This window comes from Phasianus colchicus, chromosome 17 (genome assembly GCF_987193195.1).
Source record: "Phasianus colchicus chromosome 17, bPhaCol1.hap1.1, whole genome shotgun sequence".
Classification (NCBI taxonomy): Eukaryota; Metazoa; Chordata; class Aves; order Galliformes; family Phasianidae; genus Phasianus; species Phasianus colchicus.
In genome coordinates this window covers 5,223,731-5,246,613 of record NC_143452.1, presented here as the reverse complement: position 1 = coordinate 5,246,613, position 22,883 = coordinate 5,223,731, and the positions used below count along the sequence as shown (strand labels likewise).

Here is a 22,883-nt window from a genome sequence, read left to right as displayed (position 1 = left end):
TCAGGACCATTCTTTCCTCTTTATTCACAAATTGTTTAGTATGAGGAGAGGGCACCTGGGGAAAGGCAGAATTATGTTTTCCTTTTTCTTCTTTTTCAAAAGAAATTAAAACATTCTAAGAGCAGAGAAGGGGGACAGGGATGCAAGGAAGAAAGGACTTTCTGGTTTCATATGAAAAACACTCAAGTAGCATGAGCACAACAGTGAAAAATCAAGATTTTTAAAAAAAGTTTAACTGGAACCCTCTTGACTTTATATATATATATATAAAAAAAAAAATCTGCTTCTGCTTTCATTCTTCTGCTCTTTCAATTACTTTTTCACTTCTATTCTGAAGGTGTTTGCTCTGTTTTTCCCCATTTCTTCCATTCTTCTGGTGCTAGTGTGTCCTGGAAAGGGAAACCCAAACAATTAGCTCTCCCAGGCAACAAAGCACTTCTTTACACAGTACAAGTGCCCCCAGACCCCTTTTTCTCTCTCAAAGGAAGCTCCTCTGAGAGGAGAGTGATAAAACCAGTACTGCAACATAACCGAGGAATTAATACAAGTAGTATGGAAACGTTCAGGCAAAATGAAGGTCAATTTCTGGTGCAAAAGAAACAAATGAGCCTTGAAAAACACAAAACTGGACAAAAAAGCAGGGCTGAATGCAAAGTAGCCTGCAGCCGCTCTACCACTCCTCCACTTTCAACAGGACCATTATATCCAATTGCAACCAGCTGGTAAACACAAAGGAAAGATCTTCAACAATGTGGGCACAGTAAGTCCATCTTTTTAGTGTCCTTTTCCCTTTCACGGAGACAGATACAGGCATAGCTGGGTGCACTCAACAGTCCAACCCCAGATGCTGGTAGCAATACAGTCTTAACTGACATATCTGGGGCATCAGAAACCCAGCAGTGAGGAAAAGTGCTTGTGAGTGCACATGGCAGCAATTATGGTTTGTGGATAAGTTATTTCCAAGATCTTCCAGGATTACTCATAGCCCACAGGGAATTAAGGAGTTAAAATACCCAGCTGAGAAGCAGAAAATTTGCAAGCTGTGAAGAACACACTTCCTAAGTATTTGGCAACAGGCCACTAAAGCTGAAAATCACTAGCTCCAAGCTGTGGTAAAAAGAGAAGCATCCAGCAACCAGAACACGGTGACAAGTGCCATGCACCTCCAGTAACCTGTCAGAGACTGTTTGCTGCTATTATACCTCTAAACACTCCAGGGAGAGCAGAGGTGGTGCCAGGATGTTTTTCCTATGGGATACAATGCTAATAGTCCATAGGTAATTTTCCTGAAGCCATCCTCCATGCTATCTGATGTGCAAACAGGAGCTTATAGCACAGTGCACATGGTTTCTGAGACGCAGCCACCCACGCTGTTTTGCTTTGCACCACAAAACAGAGCTCTGTTCATTGTGCTGTTTGTATACCTGGAGTGCTGGCTACGAACATGAGAGAGTGGGTGTTGATGAGGCAGACCAGTACCAGCACATTCTGCAGTAGTTCTGGCCCCTGGACTTGTCCCACATTCTCTCTCCCTTCCCCTTTATAAGAATAATGTGTTAATAAGAAATGAAGCCATACACACAAAATGGGCAACATGCAGATGGCAGTAGATCTGCCTCCCATCACACCATGGATGTAACAAACCGGGACCTTACCTGCTCAGATTCAAAGGGAATGAAGGGCTTTACACTAGCACGTGCTAATGGAGATCCTATCGGATGATTGTATTCATTCGTGGGGAGCTGGCAGCTGCTGCTACTGACTGAGCCATCGTGACCAGTTCAGTCTAATTGAAGGGTGAATCCTGGATCGTGTCCTCAGCTGAATGAGACGGTGCTGACCTGGCTTCTGTTGCATACAGAGCGCTTGCCATCCGAGCAAGGACTTAATTTAGCTCCACCAGCAGTCAGAGTGCCTAGCAGCTGAACAGCCAGGATACTGCAGGTGGGGTAGGAGTACCCACAGCAGGATGGGAAAGGCTCAGATATGAGCCGCCTTCGTTATGTTCTCCTCTAGCCAACGCTGCTAATTATTTACAGGAACAATACTGAACTTGAACTATGTTTATTCCTACACCCAGCACATTCACACGCAGATATCACCACAAGATGAGATTATTAAGGAATCACATGAAGACCACTTAGCCTTCAAGGATATACACTGCTAGAATGCAAACCCAGCTATAAGCCAAGGACACCCAAGGACTGATTTAAAGCCAAATAAACAATGCTGAAAGGAGGCAGCTTCAGCTCAGGTACCTTTTTGTGCAAGAAATGAGGAATGAAGTGAAATGAAGCAGACAGCACGCCCAAGAAAGGCAAATTCCAAAAAGACCCTTACTTCTAGAAGAGTTGGTCACTAGCAAAACCCCTTTTTACCGCAGCGTTCTATACTTTGCCAACCTACTGCTCTGCTCTGCAGCGATCCTGCCAAAAGGAGAGAGGAAGAAAGGTTCAGAGAAGATAGGAAAGAGGAAAAGCAGCTCTGCTCTGGGAACCAGAGCCCACGATAGAAATGCAAAGAGCAAAACCAGGCCTTCTGGTAACTTCTGAAAAAATATGGTTTGTTATACAGTCCCCCTCCAACCCCTACCTGCGCTTTCCATAGTGGTACAGCAGCTTTGCCTCCAAGTGCTATCGAGTTAATTATCAGTGCACTTAACATCTGAGCCAGACCTGCTGTACATTAACAAAAAGTTGTCTTTTGGAACTTTAAAGTCATGTACAAAGGGTTTAACTTTAGCCTAAGGTACAGGTTCTACTTTCAAATCTGCCACTGTGGTCACAGATTCATGTCACGTACAACGAAAAAGCACAGAGACACCCCCTGCAGTGTTTTGAAGTACGAACCAACCACCAGCATTTATGTGCTAACAGAAGCCCTGGTTGAGCTAAGACACTCAGAAGTAAACTTTGTTGTATTTTTTTCCCCTTGCATCTGTATGCTAAGAAATCTGTTGTTAATAATGACTTTATTGTGATCCGTTAAATTAAAAGTGAAACATTATTAAAATAAACAAGACAAGACATACTGCAGAGGGCTGGGCATTCAAGGGAGCAAGTCTGAGACAGCTGAAAGGGCAGCATGTAGAGAGATAATTATAATTGTCCCCCCTGCTATAGCCATGCAAGTAGAGATGTTTGAAAGGCAACATACCAATGTGAAACCTCTGAAAATTCTACTCTTCTGTGTTTGTGAGGTTTTGTTGCTGCTGCTGTGCTTTTTTTCTTGTTAATCTTTACTTTTTTTTAACTGTTCTTGTCCTCTTGTCAAGTGTAATAAAAATATGAGAGTTCAGGGCTATTTATGCAAATAGGTGTGCAAAAAGAGTTCTAAAGAGTTGTAATGGCTCAAAAAGAGGAAGCAAGGAAAGCACAGGCTTGATGGCAAAGCAGGTCATGAGATCATCTTCAAATCCATATTCTGTATTAGTGCAAAAGTGCCAGAATTTAAATATCATGTGGAAACTCCATGTGGCAGAAGTGCAGGAGAGCTAAGATTTCAACTTCTGATTAACACACTGTATTGGAAGCTTAGGTCAGCAACCAGACTGCAGGCTGCCTAGTGTGGCACAGAGCACAAAGATGAAGCATCCACACAAAGACTGTGTCCATACTGGGCACTGCTGTACCATGCTTGCAGTACCCACCCAGATGTGCACAGTACAACTCAGTGACACAGAGCTGTTATGGTACAGGTTCCAGTAGTAGCAGCCCTGTCTTCAGCAGGGTTGCACAGCCTAGGAACAAAACCACACTGGGCTAGCTCTACAACCTCTAGTGATACAGAAATTCTGCCCAGGGCCGGCTGGTGTTTCACACTGCTTGAAATAGATATCTGAGTGCATTTATTGCAGAATCATAGAATAGTTTAAGTTGGAACAAACCTGTGGAGATTACTCGGTCCAACTGTGTGCTCAAAACAGAGCTAATTTTAAAGCTGAAGCAGATTGTTCAAGGTCATATCCAGCCAAGTTCTGTAGACCTCCAGGGAAATAAAGGTTTTACAATCTCTTTAAATTCTCCTTTCCAGTGTCTGTCCACCTTCAATGAATTCTGCATCACTAACATTTGTCAGAATTTTCCATGTTGTTCCTGGTGTGTGTTGCACTTTGTCTGCTGTTACAATCCCTCAAAAAGCAACTGCCTCTCTTTTCTAGTTCTGCTTCAGGTAGAAGACAGCAGTAAGATAATCCACACCTTACCTTCCTCCTCTTAAAATGTACCTCACAAGCACAGTTGCACAGGGGTATAGATTTTCTGCATTTCTATCAGCTTTAATTATCTAATATTATCAAAAACACAACTAAGTGAAGCAGTTGTGTCAGGGAACATCTGGCCAAAAGTGGGTTTCCCCATGTCACAGTGTATATGCTTTCTTTTGTTCACTGCTTTTTCCATGTGTCTGACCACTTCAGCAAGAAGACACACAGCCCATCTGCTCTGAAGGAGCAGGTAGCTGCATCTCAGTGGGAACACCTCACTGCCCTAGTCTGTTCGTTCCAGGGCTTATCTTGAAAACAGGCGTAAGAGTCCCCACATCCAAGATTGAAGAACTAAAAGCAATGCTTGTCACTGTATCAATTACTGATATACACTGATGCGTTCTCCTCCCTGTAAATTTAAAAGCAGCTCCCACTAATGCATCTATGCCTGGCTTACCGTTTTACTGCTTTCTGAGCCAGCATCCTATTGCCTGCCAGGAACGTGACACCACCCAAAATGGCCAAGTACTTCAGAGTTTGGAACATGTTGAGCTGAGTCCAGTACACATACATAAGTCCCAACATTGCTGTGAAAAAAGACAGAGTCCAGAGTTGAAACTGTACTACAAAGAAAGACCATTAGCTATTCCCAGAAGATTCTTATGTTGTACTGCCACACCTAAGCACTTGGTTTCTAACTTGTCTCTGAAGCTCCAAAGGGACAGATTTAAGGACTATGTATGTATAACTGCCAGGAGAAGGCATCTGGGTTTCCATACTTTAGAAAAATGTCACACTGACAGCTTGCAACAAATCCTCCAGTGGCATAATTATGGACATATTACAGACCTTGGAGGCTATTAAAAGATGGAGGATATTCTGGATTGTAACAGAGAATATTAACCTTTGCTCACTTTTAAGAGCTTATAAGGCTGTCAAGGAAACTGGCTTGGATTAAGCAGAATGCTGTCATATGGAAAGCAGTAGATCCAATGCTCTCCCAACCTGCTGTGTTTCTGAGAGTCTACCAAGACAATAAATAACTATGTGACCACAAGTACAATAAAATTGACGACAAAACCTGGTCCAGACTAAAAAGATTTTTACAGAAAGCACTGTAAAAGAAAAGATGTAGACAGTAGTCCCACATGTTTCAATCCCTACAGAAACTCTACTTACAAAGGACAAACATGCAATAACAAAAGCATGACCTCTGGAAATAAGAAGTTCTATTAAGTACTGATAAACAGTTGTGAGAGGAGCCCAGATAATGACCGTTGTTATAAACTGATGGCCAAGACAGATTTATCATCATATTAACAATCATGAAAAGCAGGAAGGCAGATGAAAACAAGAGAACAAACGTTATGCTATTATGTCATTATAGTTAATAGGCTGCAAGCCCATTTACCAACATGGCTCACATCTGTAACTCCCAGGTGAGAAGGTCAAACATAGCAGAAAGCCTCTGACACTTACCAGCATGTCCCATGTGGAAAACAAGAGTGCTGGGAGCAAAGCTGAAGTTGGAGATGTTGGCACCAATCTTTATCCACTAAAACGAAAAGAAAGAAAACCTGAATAAACACTCCTTGTGAACACAAGCTTTTATTTTAATCATAAAGGAAACAGTCTTGAAAGACACTTAAATTCTTCAATGAATACAGTGTATTCTCTACAGAAGCACATTGTTTTCTGGTACAGAGAACAGTAATTTTGTCAAAGACAGCACTGTTGAACTCCTTCAGCGGAAACTTCTACTGCTTAAGTCTGCAAAGGCAGTTCCTCACTTATCATTCTTAAAGCAATGAGAGGGTATTATTCCAAATCTACATTTTCCAGAAAAAATAATGTCATTTATTTCCAGCTGAACTAATTTCAATTAACAACAACAACAACAAAAACAAACAAGAAAGGTAGCATTCAAGATCCAGACAGAGCGGAAGACCAACGAGAGATGCAAGATTTTTCTTCATAAGAACAACTTCAGTTTTTAGCGAATGGCAGAGAAAGGCATGAAAAATGGAGAAAGATGATTGCAATAAAATTCCCCACTTGAAGTGATTTGTCAACAGCACGCATACTGCTAACTGCAGAGAGCAGTGGACATGACTATTTGAACGCCAGTTTTCACTGAGAATAGCTAAAGGGAAATCACTCAAAGCAAGTAAGGTATCGGGTTTACCCTCCAAATATAGTGTAATTTAACTTGACCAGAAGAGATTTGATATACATTAAGTACAAAACACCAAATTGATGCAGTTGAAATAGAGCTAGATGTTTCAACTACCAATAGATAAATACCAATTCAGTCTACAAATGGGAATCAGGCTGATGGGATTAAGTAACACAAATTTTGTTATCACAGAATCACAGAATGGCCAGGCTTGGAAGGGACCTCAAGGATCATGAATCTCCAACCCCCTTGCCTCACACAGGGCCACCAACCTCTCCATTTAATGCTAGACCAGGCTGCCCAGGGCCCCATCCAATATGGCCTTGAACACTTCCAGGAACGGGGCATCCACAGCCTCTCCGGGCAGCTGTTCCAGCACCTCACCACTCTCTCTGTAAAGAATTTCCCCCTGACGTCCAACCTAAATCTCCCCTCCCTCAACTTAAAACCATTTCCCCTCGTCCTGCAGTTATCTACCCTTTCAAAGAGTTTTTAAAGAGTGATGGTTATATTAAGTGCAAGGCAGAATCACTGCTTCTCTCCTGTAGAAGTCTGATGTTAGTTATAACTTATCTACCCACATTATTCAACATGACTAGCAGAACCACACTGGAGAAACCCCACTTCAAACTGGCAGCATTATTTTTCTCTTTCGACTATAAACTTGAAAAACAGTTTAAGAAAGAGACAAAACAAACAAACATTCTGCACAGACACTTGCTAGCTGTTACTGCAGCAGTGCTGTGCTGATTATAATTAACCAGGAGTTATAATATAAAGTTGAGATGGTCAACTTTCAAAGTGACTTTAGATTGAATGAGGAAATTTCTCCTTGTTCTGTGGCTCAGTTTACTCACCAGAATAAGCAGCAAGAGCAGTGGTGAAAGAATCAGCGCTGTGAATGTGTTAGATACCACAGTGGGAGGTCTCTTCTCAGGTTCCCTGAAGAGGTGCTGCAAACAAACAAACTCAGCTGGTAAGAAAGCATTCAACAGAGCACCTTCTTAGCTCCACAAGAGAACCAGCTGCAGCCCTGCTGCTGTCTTGGTAGGCGTTGTTCTGGATAATAAGCATTTCTCTGCTGGCAAAGCACAACTCTTTAAAGTAGCATCTATTGCAGTCTGAAAATTTGATCTCTTACTCAGTTAACATTTCCTCACACTCACAAAAGCAGTGGTTAGTTTGTCATCAGCACAAGTATTTAGAATGATGCAGAAAGCTTTCTGTGGCACCTACTACCTGCTCTACTTCTCTTATTTGAGTCTTCTCACTGACAACAGTTGCTCTCTCCTGGTAGGACACATAGCTTATTCATAAAGCAGAGAACTGCAAAGCATTTCTTTCCATTAAGTGTTAAATCTTTTTTCTTAACACACAATTAACACTTCTGTGAGAGATTACTAATCAAAACAAAGTTATAATGAGAACAAAGACTAGATAAGCTGAAGTAGGATTAGCCCCCTCCCTCCAGTCTCTGTACATGGCTTTTAGTTTTGATTGTACCTTAATTTCAGGTTTGGGAACAAAGAGGTTCTTGGACTGGACTGTGGATGGCGCATCTTCTTCTGGGAATTTAATCACAACATCAGCCTAAAATGAAATCACATAACTTCAGGAACTTTAATGTTTTTTAAGTTTTCTAAAACCTACTACACTATGGCTGCCAATTTGCCAATCATGGCAACCATATACTGACTGATTCTGTTTTAAAGGAATCTACAAAAAAGCCTCCAGAATTGAAAAAGAAACTTTTCCTAAACAGAAGAAGTAACATAACTAGAAGTTGGACTTACTTCCAGCACAGCGAGCACAGAAAGCCTAAGCCTTGAAGTGTTTGCTGCGAACTTATAATCGAAGTCACAGACACTCTCAAGTTTCTAATCTACATCGTGAAGAAATAAACATTTATTTAAAATCCACTTTAAAGCTCACTTGGAGTTTGAAAACTTAAACAGCAAACCTCAGAGTCCAAAAGTGGCCAAAAAGTTCTTGTTTCACTACAAGAACAAAAACATCTGAGTTTTTTTTTTTTTTAAATTCCAAGCCCGTACAAAATCCTCCTGCTAGACTGTCAGTCATCTCAGAACCACATCACCACACTTCCAGCTACATACCACATTCCACAGGATTGGATTTTCCAGAGTGGCATCTCCAATTATCAAGTACAGAGTATAGGTACCAGAGGCGGAGTCAAATTCAGTCTTCCTTTCAGAAGTATCCAGTTCAAACTTGTATACATTCTTGCTATCTGGTTCTGCAACAAAAACTACCTCCTGGCCAGTCTTCTGGTTGTGAAGTCGGACAAAAGTCTGAAAGGAAAGATTAAAACATTGCTGGAATATCTCACTGTGTGAAATGAGAGATTGGGGAATGAACTGGGAGGCGTGCTGTCTCCACTCCTGAACAATCAGGAAAGTACAATGCCTCTTCAAATAATTCTGTTAACACAGGATCAACACTGACCAGAGGTCTACCTGAGGAGCAGGACAGTATAATGAATGCCACTGGAGAGGGTAAGTACAACCACACACAAGAGGAATGCATGCATATATGCTTTTCTTTTTAAAAAATTATATATTAAAAAAAATAAAGTCTGCAACTGTGGACTTTCTCAGCAAACAATCTATATTCCAAAGGACAGAAATGTACTTTTACAGTGCAAACTACTGACATTTATTTTGCTGCAGTACCTGCAGTATCAGAGTAATAAGAGACTTCATCAAACATACAGACAAAAAAAATGGGCTGAATCCACCTCCCTCCTACCAAGACAAGTAATTTTTTCACAGTCCATGTCAAAAACATAAGGCTTTTCAAAACCTATTGAATCTTTCCAAGAGCAGCTGTCATCTCAGATGCTGCAAAATGGAACACTGTGCTGACACGACAATGACAAGAATTTGTTCTAACCTGGTGAGGAATGAGATCAGCTCCACTGTTCACATCTATCAGCTGGAAAGATAGAGCAAAATTCTGATGGCTGTCAGCAGTGAAGGAGCCCTTGGCTTTGGCTGGGTAAGCTACCCTAGGAAGCAGAAAACAAATAGAATTGAGGTGATTATCCAACAGAAGACCTGGTGTTCTGTGAAACCAAGGCGTGCAAGCTGCACTAACATCACTGTGGTCTACCAGACACAAATGGATATATTTTAACAAAAAGTTAGGTAAACTAGTATGCCTTTCTGTTCTGACATAATTGAATGATAATAATAATAAAAAGGAACAAAATTCCTCCATATTATTCCTGTGAGCTCCATATCTTGCATGTTTTCATGTAAAACATTAGTTCACTGTAGAGTTCAAAGAAACACAAAACCAAGATTTTGCTAATCCTACACCCCACGTTTCATTTAAACAAAGTTGTGCTACAAGAAAGTGTGATGGCAGTGTAACAGAAGAACACACTCAGATTTCAGCACAGGAAGGCTGTATCAATGCAGAGAGGACATCAGTGAAGCTATGCAAATAAAGTTAAATTCCATCTGTTATGTTTTAACTGATGGCAGTCAAAAAAGCAGCTAAAAGTTCAAGTAAACCTAGCCACAACATAACCAAACCCCCCACGTACATTGTACATGTTGTGTTAGAGCTTCTCTATCAAAGTTTAATAATAACAGAATCATTAAAGCAAATATTTTAATTTGCTTTTGCTACAGAGAGACGACACCAGAGGAACAGAAGATTAAGGTTGCCTGGTTTCTCTGAGTACTTATGTTAACATTAAGGAAAACCTTGTATAAAATTAATCACTGTTCCCCCCCCCCCCCAAAATTGGGGTTTAAGAGTTTAAGAGGAATAGCACTGGTGTAGTTTTGTTGGCATTCCAAAACAAGATTTCCCTGATTTAGCTTAAGCAGGTAAAGCTCAGAAGACCTGCAGTCTAGAGCCAGAATTGCCCCTTAAAGAGTCACACAATGAAGTCTTTTACCTGGTTGTTTTTGGTGCAATGCTCTGATCTTTATCCACGGTAGAAAGATCTACATTAGTAATCCCAACTTCCGTGGACACTTTTACTTTCAGCTGCAACAAAACACAACAGAAAGTTACTGGGACCACTCCTTCTAACTACGGTCAAGTTCACTTCAGAAGCTTTAGTTCTTCTGTCCCCTTCCCCACAAAGAATCCTTCACTAAGCCAAGACAGAACCTAACCAGAAAGGCAGATCTACACCAAATTCCCTTTTGGCAAAGCTCCTACATCAGTCACTAACCCAGCCCACTCCCCTCTCCTCCACAAGCTGCCATCTCTGAAGACAGCTGATTCTCAGTCATGCAGGAGTTGGCTCCCCCTGGAGCACTGTTTTTAATGAAACAGTCCAAATATCCACATTCAACTAGTTTTCCTCTTAAATGAGCAGAAGCTAGCAATTAAATCTGGCATCACATGCAACTTGAAGTTGTACATGCATGTGTACTTCTGTGTCCTGGACAGCAACCTGAGATGAGGGAAGTCTCCAGACAGCAACCAGCTATGCCTGCGTTGGCTCCTAAAGCCTAAAAGGTTTCTGTCGGTTTTATTACCAGCAGGCAACAGCCAAAGCATTCCTGCAGATCTGCAGGTTTTTTTTTTTTTTAAACTGTGCCTCTGAAGGAAGGCTTGCTATTTATCATTTAGTGCACGGCAGCCAATAAGGCTCTGCCATTTATCACAACTCTTCTGTGCTAAGTGCTCTACAAACCCAAGCAGAGCAATGATTTCCTGCCCCTCCCGCCCCAAACCACAGACAGTGAGCTTCAGTGTGTTTGGCCAACTCCATACCTCCTCTCAAATACAAGCAATTCCTACAGTGTGTAGTTTTTAATTAGCATATTTGTTCTCACAAATTACAAATGTTCCCCAGGAGAATTAGCTCCACTGCCAAGACATTTTCCAACACATACTACAATTTGTTGCTGCTGGTTTGCTCATGTGAAACAGCCCCCACCAAACTATTCAGGTCTGACTTCAAACACAACAACTTTGACAGTTCCTTTACAATGAAAGGTGTAATTTAATAAAGAAGTTGGCACTGAAAATGGATCCATTAACATACAGACTACTCAGACTAACTGTAACAAAACTGTATTTCATTCCAAGATGGGAGCAAAGAAAGATGGACTAATGAAATAACCATTAAAAAATAAAGTTACATGAAGGCAACTCAGAGCTGCTGCACACAGCCCCTCTGACTGAACAGTACACAAACATCTCTCAAATATTTTAATGTCAGGAAATGCAGGCTCTGCCTGGAGTAATAACCCACTGGTTTAGCTCATTACTGTCAAAAACGACGGGTGCATTAAGGACAATTAATGCTAATAACAGCAAGGAAAAAAAAGCAGTTCCCCCAGCAGTCCTCCCCCATAACAATGTGTCTTATTAGAAGCGGCTCACACAAAGCCACCCCAGCGTTAATGCATTCCTACTGGTACCTCTGTGTGCCAGCAGCGAGCTTAAGCAGGGCCAATCAATCCCCTTTTGACACTCCTAAGTGCCATTACTACTACAATGACAACATCAATTTGACACACGGTAAAGGTCAGCAGTTGTAAGTAAGTGTCTTCCTCTACTCCATGCTGATGATGTTGCAAGACTTTAAAAGCTAATCTTTTCCTTAAGTAGGCAACTAAAAGCAAAATTAACCCTAGGAATAGATATGCCAGCTGTAGACACTACAATGAATATATGAACAGCCAGAGGTCACATGCTTCTCACCATCATCCAACTTGAGAAGGAAAGTAAAACCAAGTGTTTAATACAAGACTCCTCTTTAGAGAGATACTTATACCCAGTTAGGAGATGCCAAAAGACCAGCAAGGCTCTTTTTCTAAAGCTCTAGAGCTTATACAGGCAGATGACATCAAATGTTTAACTTCCAGACATCGAGCAAGCTCTAGACAATCACTCAGCTGCCAGCCAAGCCTTGTGATTTACAGGTTCTGATCTGAATGCTCTGAAGAACATTGTTAGTAACTGTTTTTGCATAGCTACTTTAAAATATGGGCTGCTACATGAACACTTCCACTACCAGCCTTTGTCCACATGCTGTCAAATCACCAAATATCTAAGTGGTAAGTCAGTTCTGAAGTTTACAGAAATCTCTTTTGATCATACACTAATCTGGTTACTCTTCATAATCCTGAGTCAAAATCCAATCCATGTGCCAGAAAAACACATGGTAAAAATACCATGCAACATTCTTAGCAGACAAATAAAAAGCTGTTTCACTGTATAGCACGAAAATGAAATGCCACCCAAACACACACCCACCTCAACTTTGTTAGCAATAAATCGGCTATCTCCATCAACACTGATAGAGAAATCATAATATCCACTTGCAGGTTTGACATTCATGAAGTTCAGCTCAAAGACATCCCTAAAAAAAAAGCGCAAAGTGTTAAGAACCCTCTAGGACATGAACAGAGCGGCCTACAAGAAAGTAACATGTCTTGCTACCAAGATGTCTCTAAATCTATTAAACAGACAAACAGAAATGCTGTACAGAACTAAAACTAATTAGTGTGGTGTGAAAAATGTGTTCAAAGTTCCCGCAAAGTCAGGAGCATGTTGCAACTTTGCAATCAAAAGACCTATCCAACAGAAATTCAGCATCACAACAGTGCTCGGTTATCCACTGTCAACAAAATGTAACAACAGCATTTGGAGTCTTCCATCATACAAACACATACCTGGTAGAAAAACATAAAAGAGAAGCAAATACAACCCTGTTTAAATAACATTTGATTTCCCTCAACTCTAAAATAAGATTAAGTTCTTACCCTGACAGAACAAATGCTGTCTGATGGAGGACAGTGGCTTTGGTAGATGCAGACTTGGTGTAGTCTAGCTTTACAGAAGCTTCAGTGAGTGGCTTGGACATAACATTGGTCACTTGAAGCTAAAAAGAGCAAAACAAGAAATTCTGTGAAATCCACCATCTCACAAGGACTGCAGCTGCACAGACTGCCCCTTTCTGTATTATGAACTCAGGCTTCTCTCCTGCCCAGAGTCCCAGACTGTTTTAGTCCCTTTTAACACAGTGGAGAAAGCTAACGTTTGTAAAAAAGCTGACTTCTACAAGGTTTCAGGGTGCTTTTTCAATGTAGCATCTGCTAAGCCTTGGGTAAGCAGAGGTTTCTAACAATTTTCATAGAAGTACTAAAACACCAAACTGACAGCAAGCTGGGTCCTGGAGCCTACAATTAAAGGTATCACCTTACACATTACACAGTTTGCCCAGATCTACAAGACAAAAGACTGAGCCAAGAGATGAGTTCAGGTTTTCATATAAGGACTTACCCTAAGTACAGGCTGATGGTGGGACACAGCTGCAGGACCATCAGGGACAATGACCACAGGCAGATGGTACCGGTTGTGGGATAGAGAACCCGCGGCACAAGCAATGCTGAAGGCCTCTGAGAGTGTCTCAAAATTTTTCTTGCTAAAAATGGCATTCATCAACTGAATAATTTGATCCTGAAAAAAGAAACACCATACATTAGCACCAGCAGCTTACCACAGCTGGCTCAGTAAAATGCTATTACCAAAAACACCATTCATGTAAACTGTTTAATTTCTCCTGTTTGATTTTAAAATAGCTCAAGTCACAAGGTAGCCCAAAATTAGCTATCCTTTGAATGTCACATTAGTATTCTTATTTTTGGCTGGAAGGTTCCAACCACAGTCATTTTAATTGTGCTAAAGTGCACAAACCCAGAATTTGGATCTACCTCTTCAGATTACATGTTTGAGAATGGAAGATGACTTCATGCAGCTGGATGCAGGGCTCCAAGAGCAGTTCAACTGCCTTCATACAGTGGAGAAGGGCTAAGCTACATGTTCTGGTTACCAATAAAACTGGGACAACCTTAGAGTGGTGATGCAAACATCCTAATGGCTCTAGAAGGAGCCAGTCCAGGCCCATGCAGGCTTATCCCGTTGGGCAGAGTAGCATCCTTAAGCTAAGAGGCTGTGCTTTAAAGCAGTACCCCTGAGAGCACAGATCTGACTAGGAGCACCCTGACTTTGTAGTGTTAATGCACCTGCACTGCTTTCTGCAGACTACACTGTATTATACAGATTTTTCCATTACTTCCTGCTAATATGGAAAATGAGGGTTTGGTTACCTGTACTTTGATCCAAACAGAGGATTGTGTGCTAATTTCTAATCAGAAATGAGAAGGATCAAAGAATCCCAAATAAAGCAATAGTTACAACATTTCATGACTTGGAGACAATGAACACTTTTAAATGAAATCTACTGCACCTCAAATGTTCAGCCTCGTGCTTGTACATTAATGCTCATGAACACAGCACATGATTACAGAAAGCATTCCGATAGATGCAACAGAACCTGCATAATGCAAACAGTTTTTCGTTTATGTAAAATGAATGGCATGGCTCCATACATTAACCAACAACTGACACACACATTTAAATTGAGAAAAAAATAGTTCCCACTTTTTCACATACAAAATCTGTTAATTTTTAAAGCAAATTTTATAGCTTTTATGAGGCACTTCCACCATTCATAGGAGATAAAGCTTTAAGTCCTAACAACAATGCTTCTGACAGCCCATTTCTGAACCAATACTAAACAATCTTCCTTAATTGGTCTTTTTACTCTTTTCTTATATTGTTTGGATGCTGACTGTCAGAATTGTGTGTAGCAGAATCACCACCTCGATTACATTACAAAAATTACTTTGCAGTTAGTCTGCTAGCAGCAGCATGGAAGAGAGCCAGCAGTTAATTCAGACACCTTACACTGGCTTCTGTCTCAATTCTGACACTTTGGCTTGTACTTTTGGGAGCTGCCATTCTCAATCAAAAGGCCTACTTGTTAAAAAAAAATACCAGGTAGAGAACTCGAAATAATGATTTCTAGCTTGAACAATCTCCAAAGGAATTTCCAAACAGTCTTCAATTTTAGTAGAGACGTAAGTTTTTGGATTCCTGAAGAAGTACAGTACTCATGTTGCCTCCCTTCTAGACACCACTAATTAGGGTATCTGTAAATAACACAAGTAAATAACATTTGTGAAATGCTCTGAAACATTGCAAAGTACTAGGAAAGTGCCAAATACCTGAACAAACTCTGAAACAAGAGCTTTTTTCCCCAACGGTTTCTCTCAACAAAGTAAAAGTAGGCCTCACTTACAATTTCCTTCTGTACATTTGGAAAAAAAACCCACAAATTCAGCCTATGATCTTGAAGATGGAATTTCCTTCTACATTCTGTTATTCAACAATCATACTGAGATCTCCCTTTTTGCAAAGTGTGCTCATTACTTTTTCCAGTAGAAGCCCTACCTAGTTATGCCACACACTTGCAGTGTGCAACAATGACAAGGTAGATCCTTCTTGTGAGCTACAATGTGCAAGAGAGGAAAAGGCAGGTACAGACCTCCTTCATCGCTGGTTCTGTTCCCACATGGTCTGACAGTTTATAGGCAGCAGCAACAAACAGTGCAGTAGTCTCGATTCCTTCTTCAAACTGCAGATAAACTCCACCCAAGTCATCCAGGCGTGCAACAAGATCCTGACAGAAAAAGCCATTTCTACTTAAACTACATTCCAGTAGATCCATAGAAGTTAACTGTACTGTTCAGTGCCTAATCAAAAGTATTGGTAGTGGATTCACTGGAGTACTTTGTACATAATTTAGAAAATAGGAAGAAAAAATACCTTCAGCCTTTACTGAATTTAATTATATTTAAGTCAATGGACTTTCTGTCACACTGTGACATAGCTGAAGTTCAGGGGAAATAACTGCTTGAAATTAAGAGCCAAGCCAACTCACATGATACAGAAAAGGAATTAGCCAGACTGGCTTTTCACTGCGTGCTTCATATTAATACATCCTTTAGTATTACAGACATCTAGCAAAAATTCCACAGTAACCAGAGACCACAGTGTGTCCCTACCTCTATCTCTTCAACAATGCCACTTAAATCTGCCTGCTGAGACAAGTAAGATGCTGTCTCCAAAGCCTGGATGGTTCTGAAACAATAAAAAACAAACAAGTGCATGATTTTTGTTCCTCAGAAGTCATACATCATTCAAATCAAAGCAACTGCAGCCTCTATTCCGAATGATGTGTAAAGTAGCCGTTAGTGAGTTCACTTGACCCCATGCAATGAACACGACGAGATTTACTGGAAATTTAGAGTTCATTAGAGAATGCCACGCTAGTTGTATCAGCTTTGCAATAAACTCATAGATTCAAAGGCAGAGAAGAAACCAGACTTTGATCTCTGCATTGCACAGTCCTCCAAACATGCTGCTGAGGCTTCAGAAACCAAGCCGTTACACGTTTCCCTTTCTTCCCTAGCTTTTGATAAGAGCTCTATTCTCTCCTCTCATAGTAAAAATTACTTTAACAATCCTTTGGTAGTAATTGCAAAGACTCCTCCTGCTTACTGGCACATTTTCTTCCACCTCACAGTACATGCATCCCAGCCTACAAAGAAAAAGGTCTAAGGAAGAGCATCCAGCATACTTCAACTCTAAATAATCAAGAACTATGTCTGGGTCTTAATTTGTTTTGAAACTTTTTAAAAGAAGAGGCCTCTTCGGCATGCATCATCCTCACTAACCATCACACTTGAACTAAACTGAATAGATTAGGTCATCTGCAAAATCACAGAGAACAGTTCAAAACACTTTCCAAATTTTCCCAGAGAGTCGATAATGAACTGGACAAATATCCCAAGCAAAAATACAGTGTGGACTACTACAACCAGATTACCAAACCAAACATTACAATATCCTGTACTGCAAAATCCAATTGACTAGAAGATACACACAAAACACTGAAACATTTCTGTTTGAAAGACTTACGCCAGCACATTTTCTTCTTTACTGAGGCGAGCCGTAAGAGCACTAAGTGCTTCCTGAGATGCTAAAGGAAGGCCAAAGCTGCTCAGGGCCCCAACAGCATGGAAGATCTGGGTGATTGAAGAATCCTCACTGACAGCTGCAAGCAGCAGCTCCCTGGTCTCATTTGAAATGGTAACCTGAGGGAGAGTACAGGGAATACACTGATTCACACTTGAGAACAAGTCTTTTCAGGCTTTCCACTGACTTCCTCCTGGGGCAGTACACTTGACTGGTGACCTACTATAAGCTGCAGAAAATAAAACATTTATCACTCATTATCTTTTAGTTTAATTAAGTATCTAAGCACTGCTGTCAACTCTCAATTAGTCAGGATAATCGACAGTTCAGATTTATCCTAGTAACTTCCTACTACCTGCTTTTCATCTTATATCACATAATTGTGCAGCACCCACTGATACCGATGAAAAGTAAGGTGTGTGTAAAGCAACTGCAATTTAGTAAGTGTGGTCTGTATGTGTATTGTTGCAGTGTTTCAATACTGGGCTTTCATTCCAACACCTTATTATCTTCCCAAAGACTATATGAGTGATTCTGCTCTTGTGAATCCTATTCAGTTGCACTGGCTCCTTTTTTTCATAGCTACTGATGTTTTATCAATAGAGCCCTGAAACACTCCAACTTTCTCTATTATCACTCTTATCTACAAGCTGGCTGTGCTGCATGCAGGATCAGCTCTGCATTCATGTGCACATCTTGCTTGAGTATGCAAGGGGTAACTGGGAGCATTCACGGCCATCCACGTTCTAACAATCAGTTCTTTGAAGAACTATTTTTTTCTGTAGGAAAAACTCTCCTAATTCACTGTGTATTGGTTGAAAGAGTCAGTACCATCATACAGAAGGTCAGAAAATAGCTGAATTAGGTGGGTAAAAAGGGAGTAGAAAAGAAGAATACCAAGTGTGAAACACAGACAAGGGAATATTAAAGTCATTCTGTTTCAGTTATCTGGTTGGTATTAGCCAGGCACAGAAAAGCTGTTAGATTTCCATGTCATTCAGGGCATAGAAATGATGTCACATGTCTGAAGATGCAGCAAGTAGCACAATTTTAAACAGGTTTTACACGTACCAGATTTAACAAAAAATGACTTTTTACAGCTGTGGCTAGTCTTGTCATTTACTGATGGACATCATGTTCAAAATAGAAGGTTAAAAAAAACACAACTACGAAGGCTGCTCCAAAAGTAATGCCTCCTGTTTAATTATGTTGGCCCATGACAACAGAGCCAGACAGTGCTGGTATGGCAGTAGGAGCTGTACCTTCCAGCCAACATTCTGTTACATTTCTGTGTGACAGATGGCAGCAGAGGGGCAGTCTGACAGAACAGCATCTGATACGGGAGTGTGTATGAACAAAGAAGTGGAACTGAATTCCTCCATGCAGAAAAAATGGCACCCACTGACATCCACTGACACCTGCTGAACATTTATGGAGATCAAACAGTGGATGCGAGCACAGTGAGGCAATGGGTGGTGTGTTTCAGCAGTGATAACAGCAACAGTGGGGCATCTCTGCTGGCTGCAGATTTTGATGAGTGCAGTGTGCAGGTTCTTGTTCATTGCTGGTGAAAATGGGTAACTAATGGTGTCACTGTGTTGACAAAATCTTGTTTTGCAGCTGAGAATTTGCTTTTTCAAACAGTGTTATTATGCTCTTCGTATCTGCTATAGTTTCCATGGAAATAAATACAAGGCATTACTTTCTGAGAGATGCAACTTCTTCTACCCTGTTAAAATATCAGAAAATGTCTGAGGAGACAATATTGATCAAGTACTCAGGGGTGCAGTGAAAAAAAATACTTGCTTCATATCTCTGAACTTTACCATGCCTGGGACGCTTTGTAAATTATTTCCTTAGGACATAATAGAGTACAACCCACTAAGAGAAAGTCAAATAGAAATTATGCTTACAAAATGGATGAATAAAGATATTAAGATAAATGTTTATTAGGTAATACCTGTCTTCAGAAGTTAGGGCTCTAAACTCACCTCGCAACCAGACAGGACTCGGATAGACTGTGCAGCATAGAAAAGGGAATCAACACTGCTGGAGTCCACATGGGATTTGATGAAATTACATGCTGCCTGCAAAGGAAGAGATTTGAAATTATGCATCAGTTTTAAGCCACCGAGAGGAGTTTTCAATTATACTCTTCAAGACAATTTCACATATGCTGGTGTGTATTATGGTATTGAAAAAAAGATATAAAACAACAAAAGAATTTCAGTATTTGTGATGCAGCAGAACATGGCTCCCGTTCAAAGAGATGGGTGAATTTCAAATTAACTCTACTGCAGTCAGCCAAAATTTGAGTAGAACACCTATCAAAATAAAAGATCCATCTATCTTTACTAAATAAAAGCTTTAAGGATAGAGAACAGATGAGCAGTTCTTCTGTGGGAAAACTTCCAGCTGTATATCACACATGTACTTATGGATGATGAATAAAGAATTTCAAAGCATACAGAAAGAGAAAAAACAGGTAAACAGCTCCAGTATGAAGGTAAGCAATGAGATTGCTCATGGATATGTAGCCAGCACATTACTGACTATGTGGATCATTAACATCCTATTTTAATCAGAAAATATCCAAGAAAAGAGCAAGCCTTAACAAATGGGACAGGATCTTAATATTCCAGATGCACAAGAATATTATGTTCCAGTCTTATGCTTATTTTTACTACTATTATTTATACTGCTTTTACCTCTTTAACAGTCTCATGCTGAGAAGAGGTACGCTGCCCACAAAAGTCATTCTCAACACAAACTTTACGGGACAAAAGAAATGACTGGTTACCTGCAGATGCAAAGGCTATGTTACCTTTGTCAAAAGTAGGAACCAGTAAAAAACCCAGCCACACAGAAAAAGGTAAAGCAGCAATTCCCAGAGGAGCCCACAGATGACCAAACATACCAAGGTATGTAGCGTGCTGAAACACAGCACCTTCAGAAACCTCAGTTAGGAGTTTGAGGTACAAATACACAACATCCCAAGGGAAAAAAAAAAAGTCTGAATGGCTTTACAACTCTAACGTAGTTGAAATTATGAGGAACAAATGTATGTTCACAGCTAGGTGTTGGTGAGAGAAATGGGATTATTTACTCTGGAGGAGGCTCAGGAGAGACCTCATAACTGTTCACAATTCCTTGAAAGGAGTCTGTGGTGAGGTAAGGGCTAGCCTCTGTTCCCAGCTAACAGTGATAGGATGAGAGCTGATGGCCTCAAGTTGTGCCCAGGGAGGTTCAGGTTGGATTAGGAAATTAGGACACATTTCTTTGCTGAAAGAGTGGTGATGCAGTGGCACAGCAGCCCAGCGAGGTGGGGGAGTCACTGATCCTGAAGGTGTTCAAGAACTATGGAGATGTGGCACTGAGGGACATGGACAGTATTGGTGGTTGGATTAGATATTACAGGTCTTTTCCAACTTTAACGAGCCAGTATACCTCAGCAGGAACACAGGAACAAACTAGAGTATTCTAAAGGGATGCACTTAAGGCTGTTATCCCTTTGATAAGGGATTATCAAAGTTGGTAAGCATCATACTGATGCCACAAGCCTTTTTTTCTGGCCTGCACATAGAAAAAAGTATTTCATGAAGAAGAACAGCAAAATTGAGTGGCCTGGCTGAGTTTGGCACTGGATCTGAAACGAAGCAACGAGCACTCTGTCTCACAGGACAGCAGTGTGAGTGTACACAGGCAGAAACTGCTACCACAGAAAGGTGCAATTACAGTGCGGGTGAATGAACCCTGGGGCTGCCATTTTGTACCAGCAAACTGCAAGTTGCGACACTGTGGGCCCAGATAGCGGTGGAACAGCTTTATTCAGACACCGCAGACATGCAAGGCATTGTTCTGACACTGAACAACACCCGGCTGCGTCGCTTGCTCTGCAGCACGGCCCGTTGGAGAAACGGATTCTCCCTTACGGCTCCGCCCAGCCCCACGGCGCTCTGCACACCCACCTTCTCGTCCGCCACGCTCAGCCCCAAGCTGTGGAGGCCCACGATGGAATAATAGGCGGCCTGCAGGTCGGCGAAAGGCCGCTCCAGGACCGCCCGCAGTCGGGCCAGGTCCCGCGCGGTGAGGTGGTGGCTGGGGGCGAGGGCCTGGGCGCCGACGAAGAGCAGCAGGGCCGCCACCAAGCACAGCCGCCGGCCTGCGAAGAGAGAACCGACAGAACACTTCGTCAGCACCGCGTTACCCCGCAGCGCGACCCGACCCCGCGCGGCCCTCGCCTCACCCGGCGCCGCCATCTTGTTGCCGCTGCCCGCTGGGCCACGGCGCCGCTTCCGGCCCGGCGCGCACCACCGCGGTACGGAGGGGGGGAAAGGGGAGGAGCGACGGCGTCGTTCGCCAGGAGGCCTCCGCGCCACGAGAGCCAAGCGGGGAAGACATGAAGCTGTAGGAAATGGTTGGAACTTCGGGGCCGGGCGAGCGGCGGCTGGCGGCGGGGCGACGGCATAGCACCCAAAGGTACCAACGGGCACCCCCTACGTCGAGGAATGGTACGGTCCTCCCGGCGGCCCAAGGCAGCGGGCGGGGCGGCCCCTGGCAGGGATGTGGGCTGTGCTGATTGGTCGGGCCGTCCGCGGCGCTCAGCGCGGCACAGCGCCTTAAAGGGGCCGCGACGGGAAAGTGCCATGTGTCGTTCCGTGTCCTGTCGTGTCGTGTCCTGTCATCTCATCTCATCTCATGTCATGTCATGGCTTGTTGTGTTATGTTAAGGCATGTCATGTCATGCCACGTTGTGCCATGTTGTATCATGCTGCATCATGTCACATTGCACTGTGTCACACGGTGCCACCTCACGCCATGCTGTGCCCCCAGCCCCAGCTCTGCTCAGCAGATGCCAGCACTTCGCCTCAAAACTGGGGGAAGGGGCTGCGCTTCCTCCTGCAGAGGGCACCGGGAACTTGGTCCTTACTGGGAAGATCCCCTGGCAGCTGGCCTCGTTAGGAGGCTGAGCACATGCACCAGCACCATGCTCCTATCCCTGAGCAGGGGATGGGCAGCACAGGAACATTTGTGTCCCCGCACCTTCTGCTGCCCCAGACCTCATCCCTGGGCTGCCTCACCTGTTGTTCACACAGCAAACCTACTGCTCCCTGTTGTTCCCCTTGGGAAACAACAGTTCCTCCAAAACGCATTGCAAAGCTTTGCAAGGAAAAATGTGAGGAAAAGCGTTCTGCCTCAGAGCAGCCCTGTCCCAGAAAAGGCTTTTGTTCTGCATGGCAGAGCTTGCATCACCTCTCAGCCTGCAGTCAGCAAGCAGCACTGGGCCTGCTGTGAAAGCTTCCGTCCCATGGGGTTCGTGGCTGGAGGGGAGCCAGCCTGAGAGACTCTTAAAATCCCTCCAGAAATGGCATTTCTCTGCTGCTCGAGCCCAACATGGGCTCAGGTCCACGTCAGATGATAGCAAACCCCTGTGCAGCCGCGCTGCCTGGAGGGGAGGCTGGAGGCCCGCAGACAGCCCAAGGGAAGTGTTTTATGAGATGAGAAAGAGCTGAAGGCCGCTCATGCAATTAAGTGCCTCCAATGTGAATTTTATTTCAGTGTAATGGGATAGTTATTGCATATAAAAGATGGGCCAGAAGGTTGTTAAAAGTGCATTTACTGAGT

General features: G+C 42.4%; 1 protein-coding gene across 2 annotated transcripts; it reads right to left on the bottom strand.

Moving 5' to 3' along the window:
• RPN2 (ribophorin II) lies at window positions 1-21,656 on the bottom strand. Of its 2 annotated transcripts, XM_031603152.2 has the most exons (18): window positions 21,505-21,656; window positions 21,227-21,420; window positions 19,250-19,345; window positions 17,202-17,377; window positions 16,286-16,361; window positions 15,766-15,900; window positions 13,659-13,835; window positions 13,139-13,257; window positions 12,630-12,735; window positions 10,309-10,400; window positions 9,291-9,405; window positions 8,495-8,689; window positions 7,884-7,970; window positions 7,238-7,333; window positions 5,684-5,759; window positions 4,662-4,791; window positions 2,341-2,426; window positions 1-389 (listed from the first exon to the last, which is right to left on the bottom strand). In XM_031603152.2, the coding sequence occupies exons 1-17, from the start codon at window positions 21,515-21,517 to the stop codon at window positions 2,375-2,377; spliced, it is 1,935 nt and encodes a 644-aa protein (XP_031459012.2). In that variant the 5' UTR covers window positions 21,518-21,656; the 3' UTR covers window positions 1-389; window positions 2,341-2,374. The 2 variants fall into 2 exon arrangements, with proteins under 2 accessions (XP_031459012.2, XP_031459014.2); XM_031603154.2 differs by lacking the exon at window positions 2,341-2,426.
• Between the last annotated feature and the right edge of the window lie 1,227 nt (window positions 21,657-22,883).

What these genes read in the sequence shown, in the direction of transcription:
- RPN2 (XM_031603152.2), bottom strand. An exon ending in AAAGAAGAAAATGTGCTGGC is followed by an intron (nt 16,362 to 17,201) that starts GTAAGTCTTTCA and finishes TTATTGTTTCAG; the next exon opens with AACCATCCAGGCTTTGGAGA. An exon ending in ACCATCAGCCTGTACTTAGG is followed by an intron (nt 13,258 to 13,658) that starts GTAAGTCCTTAT and finishes TGCTCTTTTTAG; the next exon opens with CTTCAAGTGACCAATGTTAT.